Source organism: Diceros bicornis, chromosome 19, assembly GCF_020826845.1.
Source record: "Diceros bicornis minor isolate mBicDic1 chromosome 19, mDicBic1.mat.cur, whole genome shotgun sequence".
Classification (NCBI taxonomy): domain Eukaryota; kingdom Metazoa; phylum Chordata; class Mammalia; order Perissodactyla; family Rhinocerotidae; genus Diceros; species Diceros bicornis.
The window spans coordinates 19129972-19155086 of NC_080758.1; the positions used below are offsets into that span (position 1 = coordinate 19129972).

A 25115-nucleotide genomic window follows, 5' to 3' on the forward strand; every position below is an offset into this window, starting at 1 on the left:
CTTTGTATAGGAAAAAAAAAACCCAGCATAATCAGCCGTGAGGAATCATCTGGTTGAGCTGGAAGCAGGGTGGGTGAATCATGGAGTATGAGTCCAGAGGGGTTTAGGATTATATTGTGGATAGATCTTGAAAGACAGGTTGAAGAATTTGGTAGGTATTAGAGAAGCAATGCAACCCTTTGATTGCAGGAATGACATAATTAATTCTGTTAAATGAATCTAGCAATAGTGTGAGAGTGGGTTGGGGCAGAGAATTTGGGGACTGAGAAGGTTTGTGAATTTTGCTAACAGATGTCAAGAGTACACTGTTCTAATCTGTTTGTTTCTACTTCTGTGGCAAGTCAGGCTTTGAGAGCAGTGAGTAATCAAACTTAATTCCACTTCTCTACATTTGCAGTATCTCTTGATCCTTCAACAGGCAGCTCCAACCTTCTCTCCATTTTTGGACCATTAGAAATGCATCCTCTTCTCCCATTGCACTTATTTTGTGGTATGCATTTTTTCTTCTTCCTAGACAATGACCTCCTTGAGGACAAGGCCCACATCTTCTCCAAAGTTGTGTTTGTTGTATTGACCAGCACAGTGTCTGGCATATAGTATTCTCTAAATGATTCAAGGTATGAACCAAGTGAAGGGCAAAGCTGAACCCAGCATGTGGCAGATTGGCATTTGTCCCTGTCTTTAACAGTTATCTTGCTGTGTCTTTTCTCTTTGGGTTCTTATTTGGTAATTCGTATTCATTTGGGGGATTAGATTTCTTAAAATCAAGGTCTCATAAATGGGTTAGATTTAAGATTGGGGTTAGTTAGGAGAAAACCACGAAAATGGCATCAAATGTCTATATTTTAAATCACAGTAAATGAAAAAGTTCTAGAAAGCATCTATTTCCAAAGCAAAAAATATTCATCATTGTTTAAAACCTGCTCCAGTAACTCTTCTAAATCACTCTCTGTAAATCATTTTGTATTTCTTCAGGAAGCAGTAGCATAGCACACAACTAATTTATGCAGACTCCACCCCTTTTAAGATTTTTCAGTAGCCCTCTATGACTTGAAACTTGATCTTTTGCACTTGCTTTTTCCCTTATTTTATTTTCCCACCAGGATTAATCTTATTATCATCATATTGTAGCTCAGGGTTAACTCAGGTGCCTTAACTTTGACTCCCTTCTCTGCCCTCTTCTTGGGAGAGGGAGCAAGTCACCTTGCCAGTGCCACCAAGTGAGGGGAGATCTGCTGTCCAGACCTGGCTGTTAGAAGAACAGAGAAATCATAGAACAGAGAAATCATAGCAAAGAGGACTGTCAGGCTCAAAGTGCCCCTGATGGAACAGCTTGCATGGTGGAATGAGAGATGTCACCTTACAGCATTAATTCTACATACTGCTACCCTGCAGCGTGTTTGCTGCTGCTGTTATTTGAAGGTGTAGGAGGAACCTGTTTCCAGATTGCCTCTACTTCTTTTTTTATTGAGATGTAATTCACATATAACATTGTATTAGTTTCAGATGTACAAGATAATGATTTGATTTGTATATGTATTATGAAATGATCACTACCATAAGTCTAGTTAACCTCTATCACTACACATAATTACAAATTTTTTTTCTAGCGACAAGAACTTTTAAGACCTACTCTCTTAGCAGCTTTCAAATCTACAGTACAGTATTATTAACTATAGTTGCCATGCTGTACATTACATTCCCAGGACTTATTTATTTTAAAACTGGAAGTTTGTGCCTTTTGACCACCTTCATCCATTTCAGCCACTCCCAGATTGCCTCTACTTCTTCCTTTGTTCTTTCAGCATCTCAGTCTTCCGTTCGTAATATATCACTTGTACCTCCTAACATGGCTTAAAGTATTCCCGTAATTACTGCACGTATGTGCGTGTTAGAGAGAGAGAGGTTTGTTTTCTCCATCCTAGAGAATAGGTACTGTCTTGTATATCTTTCTCCCTTTATATCTTGTAAGGTTGCCACATAGGTTCTCAGTAATTTACTTATGAATTAAAACCAGATCCCTTTTTCCCTTTTAGTCCTGTTATGAACTCCCCATGTTCAGGGATCAGTTATGATCTTTGATTGAGTCTACTACCACAGTGCTATGATTAGATGCTCAAGAGATGGTAGTGAAGGTTGGAATACCCCAGTAATCATTAAATCAGGACTGGGGCAGGTGAACAGCTCTCATTTCCCTGGACAGGTAAAGAAATTGCAATCTATCCTAAAACCAATGATGCTTCGGCGACTGAAAGATGACGTGGAAAAGAACCTTGCTCCCAAACAAGAGACGATTATTGAAGTAGAGCTGACCAATATCCAGAAAAAGTACTACCGTGCCATCCTGGAGAAGAACTTTTCCTTCCTATCCAAGGGGGCAAATCAGCACAACATGCCCAATCTCATCAACACCATGATGGAGCTGAGAAAGTGCTGTAATCATCCCTACCTGATCAACGGTGAGTGCAGGAAGTAGGGGCAACTCAGGGCTGGCATGGGCCTCTGCCAAAAGCTCATGATAATCAATGATCTTACATGTTAAGTTCCCATTAAATGCTAGGATGTACGTATTCTCACTTTTCACAGAGTATTAAACTGAGGTTCTAAGAGGTTGACGGATCTGCCTAAGTAGTCTAGCGAGTGAGTACAGAGAGCCAAGTTTGGACTTCTCTCTTCTGATGCTGCCTGTCAGAGGATGGCTATCGCCCATCAGTCTGTTGTCCTTTGTGTCCTGGCAGTCTAGTCCACACTTTCCACTTTGGGAGAGGGAACTGTGTTACTCAGTCAAATAAATGATCGTGCTGCAATGAGATTAAAACTCCCTACGGATAAATTAACGGTTAACTCTACTAATTAGAGAAGATACCTGGAGCTTTTTTTACAATAAAACTTTTTGATAAATTTTTAAATCAAAATGTGGCTTGGATTTACTTAATAGCTTGTCTTTGTGGCATCAAGAAGTGTGACTGTCAACTTTCTGTGAAAGTTTCTTTACTTGCATGAGTCAGCCTAGGACTTGGTATCTCAAATCCTTTCTCTACTTGGTGAGATTTACCAGGAAAGCAAACACCTGTGTTCTTTGCACAGTGGCCCTGCTGCTTGCAGAGCCCTCTGCTGAGGGCATAGACCAGGGATGCACACACAGCATTGCCTCACTGGACTGTTGGTCCAGGACCTAAGAATTCAGTTCATTTTTTCTAGGATCGTAAAGCAGAGAGCAGCTTTTACCTTATAGTTTGTTCAAAGAGTAGTTTTGTTCCCTTCCTTTTTAGGGGCAGAGGAGAAAATTCTGGAAGATTTCCGAAAAACCCACAGCCCTGATGCCCCCGACTTTCAGCTGCAGGCCATGATTCAGGCAGCAGGGAAGCTGGTGCTGATTGATAAACTGCTCCCTAAGCTGATTGCAGGTGGCCACAAAGTACTCATCTTCTCCCAGATGGTGCGCTGTCTTGATATCCTGGAAGATTATCTCATCCAGAGAAGGTGAGACTTGTGTCAAAGCTGTGCATCAAACACTGAGGGCACTTCCTTTTCTTTGATACTTTTTTGATTTGTTAAAAAATTATGCTTTAGCAACAACAAAGCATTCCAAAATGGAGAAAAGGAATCTCCTCTTAAAGACTGACTAAAATTCAGAGTTAAATCTTATGACCAAGTATACCCAAGTTTAATTATCTAGAGTGAATTTCATTGCTTAAAAAGTAAATTCTCCGTGTTTATTTATATTTTCTTTAGTTGGAAGAAACAGAATTCAAATAGCATTAGAGAAGGTTAAGAAAATGTATTTACTTTTTTTTTTTTTTTTTTTTTTTTTTGCTTAATAATGATGAGAGAAATACATCCTGGGAAGCATCACTATATCAAGTTTCTAAAAGAGCATAAGCTGACGACTCACAGAAAAAGAATTTGGGGATATTTTATGTTCTTTCTCAGCAAACCCTCTAAGGTTTTATAATACACTGGCCATGGCATCCCAATTTATTTTCTTGTTCATACTCCTGTAATTCCTTGAAGCTAAATTCCATTGCTCATGCAGGTGAAAAGTCTGTGGTGTTATGTGGGTTATTTGGATTCTGCGTGGGTACTACATTTGTTAAATAATACACTATACCTTACATTTCCAGTCATTGGCACACATTAGTGATCTCAAGATGATAAATGAGTTTTTAAAAATGTACTCTTAGTGAGTACATTTTTGAGATGACATTCTATCATCTCAAGATGGTAGAAACCATTAGCCTACGCATTGCTAAATTTAAAGGAAATCTTTGTTTTCATGTAGTAAAATCATAGCAAATCTCAGTTGTCTTGACTATTCTTATCCTTGAAGATTCTGTTTGCCTGTGTAACATGTAATTTATAGAAAGAGTATTAAAAGAAATGACAAAGTTAACTATGGGATATGCTGACATTTAATGTTAAATAATTCTTTGAATTTGGATTAGACAATAGAAGAATTTCTCAGAGCTCTCTAGTGGAGATTTTTATGTAAAGAATTCCTGAGACTTGTATTATTTTTTTCTTTGAGAAAGCTCTAATGAATAAATCAAAACTAGTAAAGCAGTTTCATATTTTAGAAATTCACTAGATGGGAACCCATTGCCAGAACACTTGCTTCTTGTAGGTATGTTATCTTACTCTTCAAAATATATACAACTACGAGTTTCCAGGTTTTTTTAAAGAGCCCCCCCCAAATGAGTAACAGTGAAATAACAGACTTTTGTTAAGTTCAAATGTCTGTTTAGCTTTTGTTTTGTTTTGTTTTGTTTTTTTGTGAGGAAGATCAGCCCTGTGCTAACATCTGCCAATCCTCCTCTTTTTTTTCCTTTGCTGACGAAGACTGGCCCTGGGCTAACATCCATGCCCATCTTCCTCCACTTTATGTGCGATGCCGCCACAGCATGGCTTGCCAAGCGGTGTGTCGGTGCGCACCTGGGATCCGAACTGGCGAACCCCGGGCCACCGCAGCGGAGCATGCGCACTTAACCACTTGAGCCACTGGGCCGGCCCTGTTTAGCTTTTTTTATGCTATTTTTCCTTATCATTTATTACTCATTTTGTTTTCAAATTGCTTAAGTATTATAGTTTCTCTTGAAAATATGGACACGGATAAGACCATCACCTACCTGCTCAAAGCTCCCATTCATACTCAAGGTGTTTATCTTTTTAGCCTTTTATCTTTTGTGCATACATATATTTAGTTTTGTTGTTTATTTTTTTGAATTGGGACCATATTCTACATTCTATTTTGTAACTTACATTTTTATTTGATATGTTATGAATTTTTTTCTTTATTTTTCTACAACATAATTTTGATGATCTGCATGATGATAGCCTGTCCTAAAGGTTGTTCCCAATTTTTCAGCATTTTAAGCAACTCTGTGACTATCCCTTTATATTCATTCATTGTGAATGTTTCTGTTTCCGCTTATTTCCTTAGGGTAAATTTTGGTACACTTTTTGTGTGTGTGTGTGTGAGGAAGATTAGCCCTGAGCTAACATCCATTGCCAATCCTCCTCTTTTTGCTGAGGAAGATTGGCCCTGGGCAAACATCCGTGCCCACCTTCCTCTACTTGATATGTGTGACGCCTGCCACAGCATGGCTTGATAAGCAGTGCGTGGGTCCACACCCAGGATCTGAACCTGCAAACCCCAGGCCGCCTAAGCGGAATGTGTGAACTTAACCACTACACCACCAGGCCAGGCCCTTGATACACATTTTTAAAAACACTTAATACATATTTCCAAAACACCTTCTAGAAAGGTATTTTTATCTATGTGCCTTTCAACAGTATATGAGAATGCTTTTTTTCCATACTCTGAGCAATATTTGCCTTTTAACCTTTTTTCCATACTCTCTTTTTGCCTCTTAATCTTTGCTAATTCAATAAGTCAAAATTAGGGTCTCATTTTAATTTTTATTTCTGATTATTAATGATCATGAATATTTTTTGATATATATTAGCTATTTATATTTCTTTCTTGGTGAATTCGTTATTCATGTTCTTTCTCCATTTTCTCTTGCTCTTTGCCTTTTGATTTATTAATTTATAAGAATTGTTTTGAATATGGTGAAGTATTTGAGTACAGTATAAATATTTCCCCAGTGTTGTTTTTGACTTTTTGTTTATGGGTATGGGTTTTTGTTTGTTTATTTTATGTTGGGGAGTTTTAAATTTTATAATTGTCAAATAGCTCAGTCTTGAAACAGCTTTAAATAAATTTAAATGGTTATTTAAGCTTAAATGCTTAAATTAATGTGCTTAAAAAGTCTTCCCCACTTTTCAACCATGCAATCTTATAAATATTCTGAATTATTTTCTTTTCATTCTTTTATGGTTTCTTCACGCCAACTGCATCCAGCAGGGTTCTTCTGGCCTAATATCATTATTAATTTTCTGTTTTTAATTTAGTTTTTATTTTTATCAAAGTTATACATGCACATAATTTAAAGAGCCAAATCATTCTGTTAGATTTATGAAAAATCGCATTTCCTAATTCCCCCCACCGTCCAGTTTTCCCACCCCCAGAAAGAATTACTTTAAACTCTTTATGCTATTTCTTTTGGTATTTATAGCTATGTCTAAATGGCAGTAGTTGTAATTTCTTGATTTTTTTCCTATTTTAGTAATTATCTGTTCTTACTATGGAAGATGAGCATTTATCTTATTTCACTTGCCCTCATAATCACCACATATGCAGCTTCCTGTCCTCCCATCTTCCCAATGTGCCATGTCATACTTGGGTTAGATTAGTATTCAGTGTTTATTGTGACTTATGTAAATGCTAAGTTACAGCTCAGCCACGTAGTATGCTGCTTATTACTATTTCGTTCTTGCACAATTTTTATTTTCCCTGAAGGTAAAAATTATCTCTTTATTTGATTCTTATTTTTCTATATATATATTACAGCTTCAAAATTTACCCTGGTTGTTTAAATGTCCTCTTGTTGTGTTCAAGCACATCAGTTTCATCTTCTCAGAGCCATTTCTCTGGGGATCTTCTGTCCCGCTCCTCTCTGGCCATTTGCTCTTCCCTCCTAGTACACAGTTGCCATATGTGATCTCCCTTCATCACGCTGACAAATTTCTTTCCTTCTTTGTTGAATCAAGTCTCCTTATTGGTGGATCCCATGTACCTCTCTGGGAGCTTCTGAGAAAGAGTGAATGATAAGTGAATTTTGAGACTTTGTCTGAAATATTTTTAGTCTTCTCTCATTCTTGAGTAATAGTTTGTCTGGGTTTGAGATTCTGGGTTAGAAATCATTTTCCCACAGAATTTTGAAGCTGGTGGTCCCTTGTCTTCTAGCTTCCAGGATTGTTGTTGAGAAGTTCAGAGCCCTTGTGATTCTTGGTCTGTATTTGTGACCTGTTTTTTCTATTTAGAAGCTTTGATATATCCTCTTTGTCCCAGTGCTGTGAAATTTTACCATGAACTGTTTTTTGTGTGGGATCCATTGAATCGGATACTAAGTAGGTCTTTCCCATCTGAAATCTAACTTCCTTCAGTTCTGGGGAATTTTTTTGTGTTTATCTTTCATTGTTTCTTTTTGTTTTGTTTTCTCTTTGTGGAGCTCCTGTTATTTGTATGTCATACCTTCTGGACTGATCACCTAATTTTCTCTTTTCTCTGCTTTCCATCTCATTATATTTTGCTATACCTTCTGATAGAATTCCTTTACTCTATCTTCCAATTTTAACCACTAGGTTTTCATTGTATAATTATATTTTTAATTTTCTAGAACATTTTATTCTCTAATTTTTCAATTTTTATAGAATTCAGCCAGTTATTTCACAGGTGCAGTGTCTTGTCTTTCTGAGATTAATCATTATAGATTTTTTTTTTTTTTTTTTTTTTTTACCTTCCTACAGTGTCTATTTTCTCCAAGTCAAATTTTTTCTTTTTGTTTGTTTCTATCTTTGCCTTTCATATTAGAATTCTGGGTAGGCTTTTTTTTTTTTTTTTTTGTCTTTCAGCACTTTAAAGTGTTACTCCACTGTGTTCTGGGCCCCATGGTTTCTGATATGAAGTTCTGCAATCATTTAAGTTGCTGTTCCCCTGTGTGTGATGTGTTGTTTTACTCTGTCTAAAAGATTTTCTTTTAATTTTTGATTTTCAGCAGTTTTACTGTAATGTGGAATTCATCCTGTGCAGAGTTCACTGAGCTTCTTAAATTTGTTAAATGTATATCTTTCATCAAATTTCGGAAGCTTTTGGTCAATATTTCTTCAATTTCTTTTTTTCTTTTGCCCTCTTCTCTTGTTTCTTTGTGAGAGTCCAATTACCTGTATGTTTGATCTTTTGTTATTGTCCCACAAGTCCATAGGCTTTGCTCTTTACTTTTTCTCTCTCTCCTTTTGTTTTGATTTATCTGTCTTCAGGTTCTCTTACTCATTTCTCTGTCATTTCCATCATGCTTATTAAGCTCATCCAATGCTAACTTTATTTTATTTATTTATTTATTTTTGTGAGGAAGATCAGCCCTGAGCTAACATCCATGCCAGTCCTCCTCTTTTTGCTGAGGAAGACCGGCTCTGAGCTAACATCTATTGCCAATCCTCCTCCTTTTTTTTTTTCCCCCCTTTTTCTCCCCCAAAGCCCCAGTAGATAGTTGTATGTCATAGTTGCACATCCTTCTAGTTGCTGTATGTGGGACACCGCCTCAGCATGGCCAGACAAGCAGTGCATTGGTGCACGCACGGGATCCGAACCCGGGCCGCCAGTAGCGGAGCGCATGCACTTAACTGCTAAGCCACAGGGCTGGCCCCGCTAGCTTTATTTTAGAGATTGTGTTTTAGTTTTAAGATGTCCATTTGATTCTTAGTTTGATGTTTCTCTGCTGTGATTTCCGATCTTTTCATTTCATTATGTACATTCCTTCACTTCATTGAGCATAATTACAATAGCTGTTTTAAAGTTCTTGTCTGATAATTATAACATTTTAGATTTGACATCAGTTGATTGTCTTTTCCCTTGAAAATGGGTCACATTTTTCTTGTTTCCTTGTATCTTACATAATTTTGGTTTTCCCCTGGACATTGTGCATATTTTGTTGTGGAGATTCAAGATTCTGTTACATTGCTGTGAAGATGTTGATGGTTTTTATTTGGAGGCAGTTAACTAGGTAAGACTCAAGCTGCAAATTCTGTCCATGTCTCTGGTAGGTAGCAGCTCCAATCTTGGCTCAGACTACTTGTAGTCTGCCCCAAGCATGTGTGAGTCAGAGGTCAGCTGGAGACTTAGATAGAGTTCATACCCAGAGTTTGGGGTTCACCATCTCTGTCTACTTTCTAGAGATCTCTTCTCACCTTCTGCAGAGGTTACCGTAGACTCCTTCCCCTGGTTCCTCTGGTCAGAAAGACAGCGGCTTTTTATCAGATTTGTGGCTGCCCTGCACCTCTGCTGCCATAACTATGGCTTTGTCTCTGGCGAAAACCACAAGTTTCTGTTCCTCTCCAAAATCTGCCTGCTTTCCTTAACTTTCCAGTGCCCTCAGATAGATTTTTTTGTTCATTTCTTTTGTTTTTTGTATGTTGTGGTTGTTTTGTTAGAGGGTTGGTGTGTTATGACCTCGCCCTGCCATACCAGAAGCAGAGCCTCTTTGTTTCAGATCAGAGGCTTTCCTCAGATGTCTGGTCTTAGGCTGTCAGATGATGGGCACTCTTGAGCCGATTAGAAGCTCTGGGTACGTGGGCTAAGCTTATTGACTCTGGACTTTACTCTCCATGTATGAACACTATCCATCTAGCTCGACTATTTCATTGGGGAACCTCCAATGTTAGTAATTTTGGGTGTTTCTCTTCCTCTCTCTTGTCTAAATGGATGGGAACTTGATTATTGTGGGGAAGGGGTGGAGAGAAGTAGGGAGGTCTCAATATCTCTGCTCTCTTCCCTTTTTTCAGTATAGTACCTCTGTCTTTAACTGGGATTGGTATCTCCTAGGGCAGAGCGGGATACAGATCTTCTTTTTCACCCTCTCAAGGCTGAGGTGGGTGATCTATAAGCTAACTGATACTTCCACAAATATTCAGCCAGTTTCTGGTTTTTAGACTGCATCCCTACGTTCAGGGGTACCAGGTGCCACCAGTGCCTGATTCCTTTGGATATTCTGCAGTATTGAATTAGGTTATTTCTCACCTGTGATTCTGCAAATCAAATACCACTTGGCCTACTTTCCAGCTTCCAGAATTTTGTTATGACTTCTCCTGTTGTATTGGTGGGTTTATTTGGAGGAGGGCATTATTATGCATTTTAAGAAATCCTTTTACTGTCATTTTATTAGAGGTTTGGGGAGATAAAAGAATTAAATGTGCATAATAATTCATTATATTTAACTGAATTTCTTTGATTTTTTTTACATTTCCGTCTTCAGTCCTTCTGTAATTTTGGTAAATGGCATATAATGGGGGGTCTAATTTAATTTATTTACAAATATGTCTGATTTTCTATTTATTAAATAGTTCATCTTTTCCCCCCTTCGTTTAAAACACTATCCATAAAATATACTGAGATATGTTTGCTAAGAGTGTCTCTAACCTTTCAGTTTTGGTCAATATTTCCATTCCTTTGCTCCTATGTTATTGTAGGTGAACTTCAGAATTATTCAGAATTATTCTTTTTTAATCTATCCTTGATTATTCCAGTCCCTCACTACCAAAAAAAAATTATATGTACATATGTATGTGTATACACCCACACATTTACATATTTGTATTTCTCTCTATATGCATGTATCCATTTGTTGGGATTTTAGTTGGTTTTTACACATTTAGTAGGGTGGGATTGACGTCTTTGCAAAATTGAAGAACGTGATATTCACCGCACTTATTCAGTACTTCTATATACACTGTTGATTCAGTAAATATTTATAAAGTGCCTACATTGTGCTAGAACCTCTGTAGTTATTGGGGACATGGTGAACAAAACAACATGGCCCCTAGTGTTATGTTGCCAAGTCCTGCATATTTCTTATTGAGTTTAATCCCAAGTATTTTATATGTTTATGGCTATCGTGGATGGGTTTTTTTTGGCTCTTTATGTTTTCCAGCTGGTTATTGCTGGGAGACAAGAAAGTTGTTCGTTTCCCTTCAGGCCTTCTGAGGTCAACATCTTCTGTTGTGCCAAAAACGTGTCACTCCACCCGTCCCTCCCCAAACAAAGCACACAGAGGCTTTCCAGAATGCCACCTGCTTCTCATTGATGTTTGACAGCAACTCAGAATTACAGTTTGATGAGCCACATCAACGCTAGGGATTTTGTTCAAAATATAGTTGATGGAGAGGGTTAATTGCTGCACTGATGTTTGATGTGGAAAATGTTATGATGTCTGATTTCTTCATTCAGACTTGCTAGCTCTCACGATTTTCTTTTTTCTTGAGCCTTGTTGCCACTCCAGCTGTCAGTTTGGTTTTATTCCCATTTAATTTCATGCCATACTCTCATACGTGAGGGCATAGCCAGAGGATCTGGCTCAGAAGTGAGAGGGGTGAGGCACAATGTAAAAGAACTCAAATAATTGGATGGATTTTTGTTGTAGTTTTGTGTTCTTCAAGAGCACTCCCTCAAAATGGAACAAGTGATAGAAATGAGAATTAATGTTTCAGTCATCCTGCACAATTTCTAAAACTATTGTCATAGCTGACAAAACAGTATCTAATTTTATGGGAATTTTTTCCCTAGGTGATGGCCGAGTTATGTCATCACTATTTATTGATTTCTTTTCTTCCTCAAGGCTGTGCTAAGTCCCTGCCTTGCTCAGATCCGTGGGCATCTAGCTCCTCTCTGACAGCTAGGGTGTCTTATCAAAGAACCTTAAGTCCTCTGTGCCTGCAGCGTTAATCGTTCACGTGTGATGGTGGGAGTGGTGGCAGCTATTGTTTAATTGAATCTCAACGCTGTCTCCTGACTCCAAATCCTGTGCTTCTTCCACTGCATCACATACATGGTCAAACTTCTGTGAGTCACCCGGTACAGATTCTTGGTGCACTGAGTTATCAAAGTCATTTTGATACTTTCTTCTTTCACTTCCTACTGGAGTTACAAATTTCCTAAATTTACTAGTGTCTCTTATTTATCTTTAATTTTTTCTTTTAAGCTTTTAGGGAAATCTTTTTGTCTTACTGCATGGAAATGTAGGGTACAATATGAAGGCCATATAGCAAACTGGTTAAGAATGTAGACTTTGAGTCAAATGGATCTGAGTTCAACTTACCTGCTAGGTGATTGAGCAAGTTATTTTGTTGGGGGGGGGGGTTGTTTTTGAAGTTTCCTCAAGTGTAAAATGGGGATGATGATAATGAAACAACCTCATAGGATTATTGTGAGAAGTGTATGTGATGATGCGTGTACAGCATGTATCATGGCGCCTGGCACAGAGCGTGACACTTAAGAGCTTGCTGCTAATATTACTGCTGTGGCTATTGTTAATAATAATGATAATGACATCTAATTGCTTCATGATTTTATAGAATTCGGTAATATAATGCTTAGCTTTTATCCTATGACTCAAGATCTTCTTGATCTGCCTTCATGACAGTCCTGTTACCACCACCCGTTTTATTTGCTACTCCAGTTGCATTTATTATTCTTAAGTTTATTACATTTAGAAAGAAAAAGAAAGGAGAAATCTACCCCTGTAATTCCAGGTATGGGTACATTGTAGCTTTGTAAAAGGAAGACAGTATTTTCAGACTTGGTTCTTTGCTTTGTATGTGTCTCTCATGAGTCTGAATTGGTCTGGTTTCTCTACGTGTATTTCCTTGGGTGGTTTCTTTACATGGATTTTCCTTTTCCTCAAGAAAGTTGGGATTATTTTGCCAAACTTAGTTTTCTAGAGCCATCCACACACAGAGTCATCTACCCCAAGTGTCTATCCTTATTCTCTTACCAATTATTTGTCTGAATTTGTAGAGATCTGATTTCCCAAATTCTGGGCTCTACTGATAAGCTTTTTGTCAAGATTTGTGTTCTTAGCTATTGTCGGTTCTAGGATGACTTGGTCCTTTTCTCACAAAGTTCCTGTTACTTCTACTTTATCAACCAGTTCTTGCTTGTTGGTCAAAATTGGGCCCAGGGTAACATCTGCTTGTTAATTCATTCATTGTGAGGGGGTAAATAAGAGACTAAAAACACTCTCAGTGGCTGTCCAGATTGCTACTCTATTTTACTTCTGTGTTAATTCCGTGATCTTCATCATAAAGGTGCCCTCTTGTTTTCTAATTGGATGGACAGATAGTAACATGCTCCCATAGCAGTCTCATTTCTTATTCTCTTTCATTTTACCCTCTCCTCCACCATGCTTTCTGCCTTTATTTCTTAGCTTTCCACACAGGTCTATGCCTTCTTAATTATATTCAGCGTTACCTCCTCACTTTATTTTCCTTTAAAAATTCTTCAGTTTTTTTTCTCACTCCCCCTTTCCCCGACACAGCTCAAAAACCTTTCCTGTGATTTATCCTACTTGCTTGGCAGTATACTGCCCAGAAGACCTTGGTTTTAGCTATGAACTTGGAGGTTTTCCTGTGCCCCCTGAAGCTTTGAGGAACTGTCAGGCTAGACATGACCAGCCCAGACACAAAAGGACTGCCTGTCAGTATAGTCTTCTTCCTGTTTTCAGTTTACCCAAAGGCAGCTAGAGACTGATTGAACTCGGGTTCCTTGTTACGAGCATCACTGAAAGTAGATGGTTGAGGCTTTTATTCGCTTTTCCTGGTTTTATGATTAGATTCAGTGCAAGTAAAAACTGGGAAATACTTGAGAATCAGTTGCTTGGGCATTGGGGACTGATATTTTATGTTTACAGTTCTTCTAGTCCTCCTTAGTTTGTGGCTGGTTTTTTGTTTTGGTTTGGTTTCTGTTTGTTTTGAGAGGGGGCCATTTTGCAATGCAGCTTTAGGTGTCTGCCCTGCTGCGTATGTAGAGGGGGGGATTCCTTCTAGACTGCTGACATTTGGTCCAAATTTAGAAGTGAGGGATTTAAGGCCGTCAGTCAACAGCTTCCTGCATTGTTTGCTGTTCTCCATTGAAGTCATGATTAACGCCTGGGCTTTCGTTCGTTTGGGTCCCCTCAGATACACCTATGAGCGAATTGATGGGCGAGTACGGGGAAACCTGCGCCAGGCAGCCATCGACCGGTTCTGTAAGCCAGACTCAGACCGCTTTGTCTTTCTTCTGTGCACCAGAGCGGGAGGCCTGGGGATCAATCTCACAGCTGCTGATACCTGCATCATATTTGATTCAGACTGGAACCCACAAAATGACTTGCAGGTAACCATTAGGATGATTGCTGTTTGCCTTAGCTCCCCCTAAACCCAAGAACATCATGACAAAGCCTGGCTTGGCTATAGAGTGTCTGCCATGCACCATGCTATGATGTCAGCCAGATGGCAGGCTTAGGGCCTCAGGCAGGGGGTGCAACTGAATGAAAAGTAAGTGTCAACCCTTCCCACTAATCCGAGAGTAGTTCTTTCCTTTTACTTTAAATCAAATAGTATTTCACAGTGGTAGCCTCCAAATATAGACTATAACTCTTTATTATTATCAGACATAAAGATATTGAGCTTGACTAGTTCTCTAATTCTTGATTTATAGATTAATTCTGGCATTTTCACTGGTTTGTTAGATGGTCATACGTCATATACAGTAAATGAGATAGAGGGTGGGAAAGTTCCATGGTGTGGTGGGGTGACAGGGGCGCCCTCACTGCTTCATTTGCTCTCCACTTAATGCAGCATATTAGAGTTTGTATGTGCCCAGTTAAGTGCATTTGCAGATTACATTTTCTGGTTTTAACCAAACGAAATAATGGTGTTTTTAAAAGATTTTTACAAGATTGGAGTTAATACATTTGAAAAAGCAAGCATAAACAAACAAGACAATGGCAGAGCTAACACTTCTGGTTCAGAGCTCTTCATCAACCCTGTTTGAAAGTAAAAACAATGACATTCTGGCCAGATTGGACAATAGGTCAGCCAGGAAGATTCTGACTTGTTAAGACTAGAATACAGATTTACATCTATTCTCATTAACGATGAACTTCATCCTAAGTGTGTATTGTATCTTGGGATATTTACTAATACTCCGAGTGTGAGTGTGTGGTGGGGAGGGTGGTGGGTGCCCCAAAACATTTTTCATGATACGGTGATTGATGAAAGAAGTTTGGAGGCTGCTGTTTCACAAAACTGAAGAACTGCCCCAGGGGATACTGCAAGGGAAGAAATGCAGGGAAGGGAGCTAAGCTGATGGGTCTCTGGGCTTCCTCCCTACCCACCACTTCACACAGTCGTTCTGCTTTGACTTTTTCATTTAATGAGTTTCCAAATAACATTTTATTTGAAAAAATCAGTCTACTAGTTGAAAAACCAATGTTTTACATTATTAAATTGGTAACGGTTGACTAAAACTCAGGAAAAAAATCATTGTAAAACAAATTGTGTGGCACTGTGTTCAAATCCAACTTCAAAGAAAATCGATACATGTGACTAGCTCGCCATCTTTCTGCCTTCTACTGGTGATGGGATATTTGCATCAAAGATGAGTTGCTAGGTATAATGAGTAACCAGTTTTTAAAGGAGTTAACATACTCAATGCCAAAATAATAATAATAAGTGAAAACTAATATTTGATCAGGTCACTAGCAAGAACCTAATTAGGATAGTGATACAGATCAAGGGATGGGAAACTATTGCCCGTGCCCTGGCTGCCTGTTTTTTAAATAGTTTTACTGGAGTACAGCCACACCCATTCATATACGTATTATTTGTGGTTGATTTCAGGTTATGGTGGCAGAGTTGAGTATTGCAACAGAGACCTCATAGCCCATAACGTCTAAAATATTTACTATTCTAGAAGAAGTTTGCCAACCCCAATACAGATGATTTCTTAAGTCTTCGACAACTGTAAAGTTCTGTGCTCCTTTGCAGTACCCACCTGACTGTGAGGGTTGGTACCTGGGAGAATGATAGTACAAGAAACCAAAATTGGGTGGCCATTTTGAGACCATGTTAGCTGGGCATACCTGAAGGAATTTCCAAGGAACAAAATTGAAAGCATAGAGCTGGCATTTAGAGAGACGTCATGGCCAGAGGCAAAGATTTTAGATTCACCTAGTGAAATCTAGACATTGAATAGGTACAATGCCAAGAATTGGAAAGGGCAAGAATGAGAATGCTGAAGCCTGATGGAGAGGGTGAAGTCATCTGAGGTGATTGATTTGTATGTGTAGCAGCCAGAAGGGTGGGTGGGGCTGCCTAGAATTGGGGTCTGGGGAAAAGGGAGAAGCTTTGGAAAAGCTATTTTTAATGTCCACTGCTGGGGAACTGGCAAGAGATGGATAAAGGAACAGCAGTGAAGTCCAGACTGAAATTGGATAGTGTGAGGTCTTTTAGTATGAACTTCCTCTAATGCTGAAGCTGACTGAAGACACAAAGAGCACCAGTACTACGGGCGGTCCAGGGTGAGAACTTGTACTGAGAATGTAGCAGGAGGTAAATGAGTGAGGGCATCAGTGATAATGCCAGCCCCAGCTCCAAGTTAGAGTTAGAATTCCTCAACTTGTGGTCTTCCAGACTGGCTTCTGCTTCTCTTTCTAGATCTACTGGTTTCTGCTGCTTAGGTTATTTTTATTTAAAGTTTTGTGACTTAGAAGGAACTGTCCTTTATTTTTGAAATATCTGACCAAACTGGGTAGAAATGAAAGAATTGGGAAGAGTAGAGTAATTTCAGGGCAGGGAATCGATCATTGGTTATTGGGGAGTGGGATTGGTGGGCTGTAAAGAAGATATGATAGAAAAAGGAAAGTCCAAGTTCTAAGTCGTCCACAGAGATGGAGCAAGGTTCTGTGCTTGTTTGGCATGGGGAGGAGGGCCCAGGGGCTGGAGACTACCCACAGAATGATGCACACTCAACACACACACTCTCCTTGGCATTTGCCTTTGTGTCCACATGTTATAAATATGATGTGGAAGAGAGAGTCTGGTGTCTGGGACCCTGAGACCATCATGTGAGTCACAGGACTGCAGCTAAATCAGCTGTGAAAATCAGTGAAATGTGTTCCTAACTCCACCTGGTAGAAAACTTAACCAGATTGTTCCCTGGTACTATCCTTGCTAGTTAGGTCATGTTAACTTACACATAGTTGTTCACATATATACACATACTCTCATATTTTTTGTAAATGAGTGAACGCTTTCATTTATCTGTAGTTATTTAAGGTTATTGAAGACACAATTTCTTCTTTTTTTTAAATGACTGATTTCTTTTCTTTCTTTCTTTCTTTTTTTTTTTTTAATGGAAGATCAGCCCTGAGCTAACATCCATGCCAATCCTCTTTTTGCTCAGGAAGACCGGCCCTGAGCTAACATCTATTGCCAATCCTCCTTTTTTTTTTTTCCCCCTTGTTCTCCCCAAAGCCCCAGTAGATAGTTGTATGTCATAGTTGCACATCCTTCTAGTTGCTGTATGTGGGACGCTGCCTCAGCATAGCCGGACAAGCGATGCATCTGTGCGCGCCCGGGATCCAAACTCGGGCCGCCAGTAGCGGAGCGCGCGCACTTAACTGCTAAGCCACGGGGCCGGCCCCCCATGATTTCTTTTATGACAGAAGATGATCGTATTTCCTTTGGAAGATGGTCTTGGCAAAGAACATTTATCTGTGAGTGGATTGAGGTGCATACTGCCTGATATAAAAGTCAGGGCCATGGAAAAGAGAGTCCCATTGTGAACAGCGTCTTTTTTTTTTTTTTTTTTTTTTAATTTAATTTTATTTTTTTCCCCCAAAGCCCCAGTAGATAGTTGTATGTCATAGCTGCACATCCCTCTAGTTGCTGTATGTGGGACGCGGCCTCAGCATGGCCGGAGAAGCAGTGCATCAGTGCGCGCCCGGGATCCGAACCCGGGCCGCCAGCTGCGGAGCACGCGCACTTAACCGCTAAGCCACGGGGCTGGCCCTGAACAGCGTCTTTTTAACCCCATACCCTAGTGGAATTTTAGCATCGCTCCAGAGATACAAGTTCAGTTGATAAAAAATGTGAATGTTCACTCTGGTCTCAAACAGCCTGGAAAGATCTGGTGCAGTCCATGGTTACCCCAGTCAGGACAGTATGGGAAGCAGTGACAGTGCTGTTTCTTGACTGATTCTAGGCAGACCCCCTCAGAGCCTTGAAGGTGAAGCCAACATGATTGGTGGATGCTGGGCTCAGCTTAGTAGGCCTAAGTCCCTAAGGCAGGCCTGCAGACAAACCAGCTTCCATGGCTGGAGAACAGAGCTCCATTCTCTGAAAAGTCAGCTGGAAGTCAGAGAACAGTGTTACCTTTTCTGGTGCATTTTTGTTATTATTGTTAAAAATTCATCCATTCAGCCCTCTCTTCTGATCATTTTACAGGGGTTTTCTGTGCTTTGGGGATAGAATTAGAGGCTTAGGACTTGCTAGAGATATATTTTTTAAATCTAGGTCTTCATAAAACAAATGACATTGAATGTCATATGCTATTTCCTTTGGTCTTGTTAGAGTCTGAGGAGTTCAATAAATTATATCCCTCTCCCATGTCTAGATCTGAACCAATTAAGAAATAGACTCAGGAGTGCAATGAAGGATCAAAACATCAGCTTTAATAAAAGGTGGATTGGATTATACAGCTCGACCTGTAGCCAGAATTAGGTTTCCTAAGACTCTTGCACATGTGCACACCCTCATCCCAAGGTTAACCTTACCCACCCAGAACTACTTGCGGTCGTCTGCAGAGCAGAGGCTGCCCTGGTAAGCCTGCCAGTGACAGAGAAGACTCTCTGCTCATCCTCAGCTCAGGTAAGGGGATGGGGCGAGTCTACAGAAGCTCAGACCATGTCTCAGATTTCACTGATCAGGTCAGTCTGTCCTCTGGAATAGAGAGAGGAAGGAGGATAGAGACAGTTAGAGAGACAGACTCTGTTATGTTCCTACCTGGAAGCAGATATTTCTTTCTGGAAATATGTGGATAGGGAACTAAGACTCCTGCTGTAGTGTCTGTTCTGTCGGCCTAGCAACACTTTCCCCTTCCCAAATCCTCCTCCTCCCCCTTTCCTGAAAAGTGAAGGCACAAGTTCATTAGGATCCAGGATAGGAACTGGGCACTACTTAGGGATAACGAGAGAATCGAGTTAGTAGTGAAGGACCTCAATAATATTTTCATTTATTTGGACCATCAGAGGTAAACCAACTTTAGTTTCCTTTAACAGCAAGATCTTACCCAAAGGCATCAGGTAAATGCCACATTCTCTGTCAAACCTCAAATGTGTCTGTTAGCATCAATGTGTGTAAAAAAATCGAGAGTGTAAATTCACCTTTTGTCTCCTTCACTCAGGAGGCTCAGCTGTGATTCAGTCCTGGTACGTCACCTACAGTGGCTTTTGTCCAGGTTTCCTGTAATACCTGTGACACCTGAGGTTAAGAAATGGCAAAGAGTGTTGACAGTGCCCTGAGAAGGAAAAAGAGCAGTGAGAAACTGGCTTCTTTTCTTCTTATTTGGAGAAAGCCGGCATTGCTGCTGGTTCTGAGGGCAGAGACGGGCCTCTTGGGAACAGCATGGTACCATGCCTCCCCTCACAGAGGCCACAAGCCCCTTGCTCTTTCTTTGCTCACTGACATCTCTGATTCTTCTTCTCTGGGGAGCTTTTTGCTTTTTTGAGGTAAGAGTTCCTGTTGATAAGGTCCTTGCAGGGAGAGTTCAGAAAGCCTGGGAGCAGGTGTACTGGCAGAGAGCACAGCCACAGGGTAATGCAGCTGCTGCATGTCCGAAGGATTTTGGAAGGGAGGTGGGCGTCCAGCTTGAGGAGCCAGAGCCTCTTCCGTGACCCCTGGAAAACAGGCCTCCGGGGGCCTGACACACTGCTCTGAGAAAGGAGAGGTGCTGGTCCCCTTTGCCACTTCCTCTGCCACCACCATCTTTCTAGCTCCACCTCTTTGTTGACAGTCTGTGTGCCTGGAGCTTGGAGGACTAGGCTCTACTGAGTTCACTTTTCTTTGCTAGAAGCAAACAAGAATTTGTGAGTGCTCTGTTACACAGTCCAGTCATGCAGTGTATATTTGTTGAAAACCAGAGTGTACTGGGCACTATTTAAAGTTTTGGAAACACAGCAGTGAACAAGACAGATAGTTTGTGCACTCATGGATCTTTCATTATAGTGGGATAGAGAGACAATAAACAAGGAAAAATAAATGAAATAGTTATCGATAGCAATACTTACTACAAAGAAATAAAATAGGATAAGAATGATGGGGATTGGGTGCCTGGATTGAGAGAATAGTCTAGGAAGCCTTCTTTAAGAAGATGGCATATGAGCAAAGATTTAAACGAAGGGAAGGATCTTAAATTATGAGATCAGAAAGAAGAATGTTCCAGATAGAGGGAACAAAAAAATGTGACCACGCAGAGTGGGAATGAGTGTATGTGTCACACCTGAAGCATAGATGGGACGTGCACTTACTGTACAGCACAGCCCCAAAGAAGGTGACCCAAGGTTCTTTTCAGTGCTTTCCCGCCTCTCTTCAATGCCCTCTCTTTTTCACTCCCTGCTCCTTTTTTTCTGCTGTCCAAAAGCACCCTTTTCCCATGCTGTCAACTCCTCTCCTTCCTGTTCTTAGCCAGCTCTTGACTGACTTTGGACATGTTTATTGAGCGCTAGGCCCTAGAGAAACAAACGTTAAGACTGGTTTGGGGTGATTAACTGAATCACACAATAGCAAAACAGATATTTGTGCTATTTCCCAAAGATGTTTACATTTTGAGATGATACCTTACCCCAAGGAATAAACCTGGAGCTGGACATGTCAGGTTCCAGACGTAGGCCTACAGAGGAGATGGTTGAGGGAGGCCAGCTTCCCAGTGCTCCCTGATGCCTACTGCACACATAGCCCCTGATTCCTCTTCTGCACGAGTAGGCGGGCTGCCGATGCAGATTTTTAGAGTGCCGGGAGAAATGTAAAGATGCTGAGCTTGAAATAAAATACTTGTGCATAGAAAATGGGCTTGGCAACTATATCAGCATGCTAAAAGTTGTTGGGTTCAGATGGGACTGTAGGTAATTTTTTTTAACCTCTCCAATTATGTGCGTTTTCATTGAGGAACAAGTGGTATTTTAAAGTATTAAAGACAATATACTTTTTAAATGTAATAGAGCTAATGATTTGGAAAAGTAGTATAAGAGTCAAGAGAGGAATCAACATTATGCTTGATTCTTTGTACCAGCTATTTAGTTTTCATGTGATTGTAAAGATGTGGTGTAAGGTTTTGCCAAGTTCTGGACTTGAAATTGACAGTAGTAAATTCAGCACTAGAATCAATTTGAAATCTGTCACTGTTTGGGCAACTAAGCCACTGCCCCTTTTCTTCCCATTGTAATCACTGGGATCTGTACCTGTTTTGTTTTGTTTGTTTCCTGAACATCACTACTTGCTTCCCTTACACCTTTGTTCCCTTCAATGTATTAAAAAGTAAAAAACAAATTATGAGCCTGCACATTGTGCAGGAGAGCGTTAGAGCTCTATAATTTTCCATTGGGGGGGTATCACCACGCCCCCTACTTGTGGCCTACCTCAAAGGTTCTGTATTTATACCTTTGCTGGTGTATCTTTTTTGAACTTCATCTCAGTTGCTGCCCTGGTTCTGAATGTTTCTTTCTCTGCCGTATTTTTGTGTGTGTGAGTTCTGATTAGGAAAATAAGGAATGTATAATTAACTGTTCGAGATTTGACTGTAAAATGACAAGTCTCTTAAATGTGCCAGAACTCATCCTGTTATCTTTCAGGTGAGTCATCTTGGGAGAGTGTATGTTTATCTCCCAGTAGCATTTAGCCGCTTGTGACAGTGGCCCCCCCAAAGAGAGGTTTGTTTTCTCAGTTAATGAGAAGTCCAGAGGTGGGTAGTCCAGGACCAGTGAGGTGGCTTCACAGTGTTGTCAGTCCTGGGTTCCTCTGTCTTTCTGCTCCACCAACCTCAGTGAGTATGGTTTACATCCCCTTGGTTCTAAGATGGATACTTCAGACCCCAGGAAAGCAGAACTTTCCTAGATATCCCTGATAGACTTCTGCTTCCTCTCATTGTCCAGAGCTGCACTACCTCGCCAACCCTGCGAGGTTGGAAATGGTTTCAGTTGAACGAGTGGCTGCCCTATACAAGAATCAGGGTTCTGGTGGTGAGGGAGAAAGGGAAAGTGGACACCAAGAAGGTGATTAGCAGGCTCTGCAGCGCTCCTCTCTTAGGCCTTTGCTCAGAACTTTTCTTACACTCCCTGTTATAGTTTACCCTCAATACCAGATGGGCCAGAAAAAGAAAATCACTTATGGCCATATATTAATACTGCTTCATAGGTTTCATACACCATACTGCTTACCTTGATCACTTCCTTTATTTACCAGAGTTATCCATCAAATCTTCTCCTAATAATAAAGATTAACTACCACTAAAGATACGGGAAGTACGTGTGACAACTAATTCTAATAGCCAAAGACTTAAACAACTTAGTTGTCCAGCAATAGAAGACTGATTGACTAAACCTTAGCATATTTAGCTTTGATAAAAGAATGAGGAATATCTCTACATACTGCTGCGGACTCCTCTCCTGAATATATTATTGGGTGAAAAAAAAATAAGGTAGAAAAAGTCTGTACAGTCATGCATCACATAACGGAGAAATGCATTGTTAGGCGATTTCATTTTTGTGCGAACATCACAGTGTACTTAAACATAGATGGTATAGCCTGCTACACACCTAGGCTATATGGTACTAATCTTATGGGACCACTGTTGTATATGCAGTCCATCAATGACTGAAATGTTCTGCGGTGCATGACAGTATAGTATGCTAGCATTTGTCTAAAAAAACTGTGTGTCTGTCTCTCTTGCTCCCTCCAAGAAAGATAAAACAAACAAACAGAAAACTTTATTTTTAAATGGTTACCTATAGAGAGAGTGAGGGAACAGGATGGATATGACAGGGATAGAAGCTAGTTTTCCCAGCTATGCCTTTGGAACCATCCTAAGTACTTTACAGCATTATAAAACAAAATTAATTTTTAAAAACTTTTTATTCTGAAATCATTTTTAACTTTAAAAAAGTTGGAAAAAAGTGCAGAGTTCTAGAACCTTTCACCCAGCCTCTCTTAATGTTAACATTTTATATAATCGTATAATTATTGAAAGAATTATTTATTTATTACAGAAAATTAACATTGTTATACAATACTCTTGTTTAATCTACAGACCTTATTCATATTCTTTTAGTTTCCTATAAGTGTTCTTTTTCTAGTCCAGGATCCAATCAAGGATCTCACATTAGAAGTCATGACTCCTTAGCCTCCTCAATCTGTGACAGCTCCTATATTTCCTTATCTTTCATGACCTTGACACTTTTGAAGGGTACTGACCAGCTGTTTTGTAGAATGTCCCTCAATTTGTGTTTGCCTGATACTTTCTCATGATCAGATTTGAGGTGTTATGCATTTTTGGCAAGCATATCATGGAAATGATGTTATGTCCTTCTCAGTGCATCATGTCAGGGGGTACATGATGTCAATACATCTTATTACTTGTGATGTTAACCTTGATTACTTGGTTGAGGTGGTGGCTGCTGGATTTCTCCACTGTAAAAAAGCTATGTTTACCTTTAAAATTAATCATTATCTTCAGGGGAGATATTTTGAGACTCTATAAATATCCTGTTTTTCATCATACTTTTGTCTATTAATTTTAGCATCCATCAATGGTTATCTCCTTCAGTAATTATTACCATGGTTTTTGGCTAATGGTAATTTTCTATTTCAGTCATTACTTCTACATTTATTAATTGGAATTCTACTGTAAAGAACAGCTGTCCTTTGTCCCCCCTTTATTTCTTTATGTATTATCAGTGTGGACTCCTGGATGTTTATTTTATGGGTTATAATTCATTACTCTCATTATTTATTTTGTTCAGATTTGGTCATTGGGAGGTCCTTCAGGTTGGCTCCTCTGTCCTTTTGACACACTCCCTTCAGCTTTTTAGCACTTCCTGATTTTGTGGCACCACAAGATGTTCAGGCTCACGTTGCATTTTTCCTGCCACTACCGTGGAATTGACAATTTCTCCAAAGATCCCAAGTTCATTTTATTTGAGAATGGCATTTAGAAACCAACATCTGGCTACTGGATATCTGGCCCATTGCTACTGGAGTGTTGTTACTTCTAGACTCTGAGCAGACAGAGCTAGGAAATACATGTATGTATACTAATACAAGCTCTCATAGCACACATCTGTATTCATTCTGTATCTGCCCATCCATAGTGAGATTTCTGAGTCCACTACAACACCACAGAATTCGTTCTAGCCTCCCCCTTGTCCGTATTTGTGGCTCCTTTCTCTGGCAGTGAGAAGCCTGGATCCCATCATGACACAATATATTTCCTCATTTGTTCAATCCTAGTATACACATAAAGTAGTTTCAGAATTGCTAACCCATATTCTGTGAAAAATAAATTTATCAGCATATAATATTGGTCTATAGTGTTTTTTGGTCATTAGCCTTAGAATATATGATCAAAATACCATTTTCCAAAGTTTCTTGGTTTAGTTTTTTTCTTTCCTACCCTCTTCAATGTGGTTAAATTAATGGGGGGAAATCAATCCCTGAAATTCAAAAACAAAATGAAATAGTTTAATCTAGCTGTATATCAAGTGGACAGCATGACCCTAAGAGAGAAATTATTTCAAATATCTATATGTAATATTTTTTACATTTTCATTTTGATATAATTTCAGTTTGCAACTCTGATATACCGTTTATCCAGATTCACCAATTGTTTACATTTTGCCCCATTTACTTTATCATTTTTGCCCTCTCTAACTCTGTATCTCTGAGTACATACATAGACATGTACATGAGCATGCACACACACACACACACACCATTTTTTATCTGAACCATTGAGAATAATTTGCCCCCTAAGTACTTTAGTGTGTATCTCCTAAGTGCAAGGACATTCTCTTATAACTGCAGTTCAGTTTTCAGAATCAGGAAATAAGAAAGAATGCTGTCTCCAATCCATAGTCCATATTCAAGTTTTATCATTTCTGTCAATGTCCTTTATAGCTATTATTCCCCCA

At 39.6% G+C, this 25115-nt stretch overlaps 1 protein-coding gene across 1 annotated transcript in view; it reads left to right on the top strand.

The window, feature by feature from the left end:
• The window catches only part of CHD6 (chromodomain helicase DNA binding protein 6), a 199391-nt gene that overhangs the window by 109134 nt on the left and 65142 nt on the right, over positions 1-25115 (top strand). The window contains exons 15-17 of the mRNA XM_058562676.1: positions 2204-2459; positions 3273-3483; positions 14071-14266. Of these exons, the coding sequence (XP_058418659.1) occupies positions 2204-2459; positions 3273-3483; positions 14071-14266 (663 nt within the window). The remainder of the gene's footprint in view (positions 1-2203; positions 2460-3272; positions 3484-14070; positions 14267-25115) is intronic.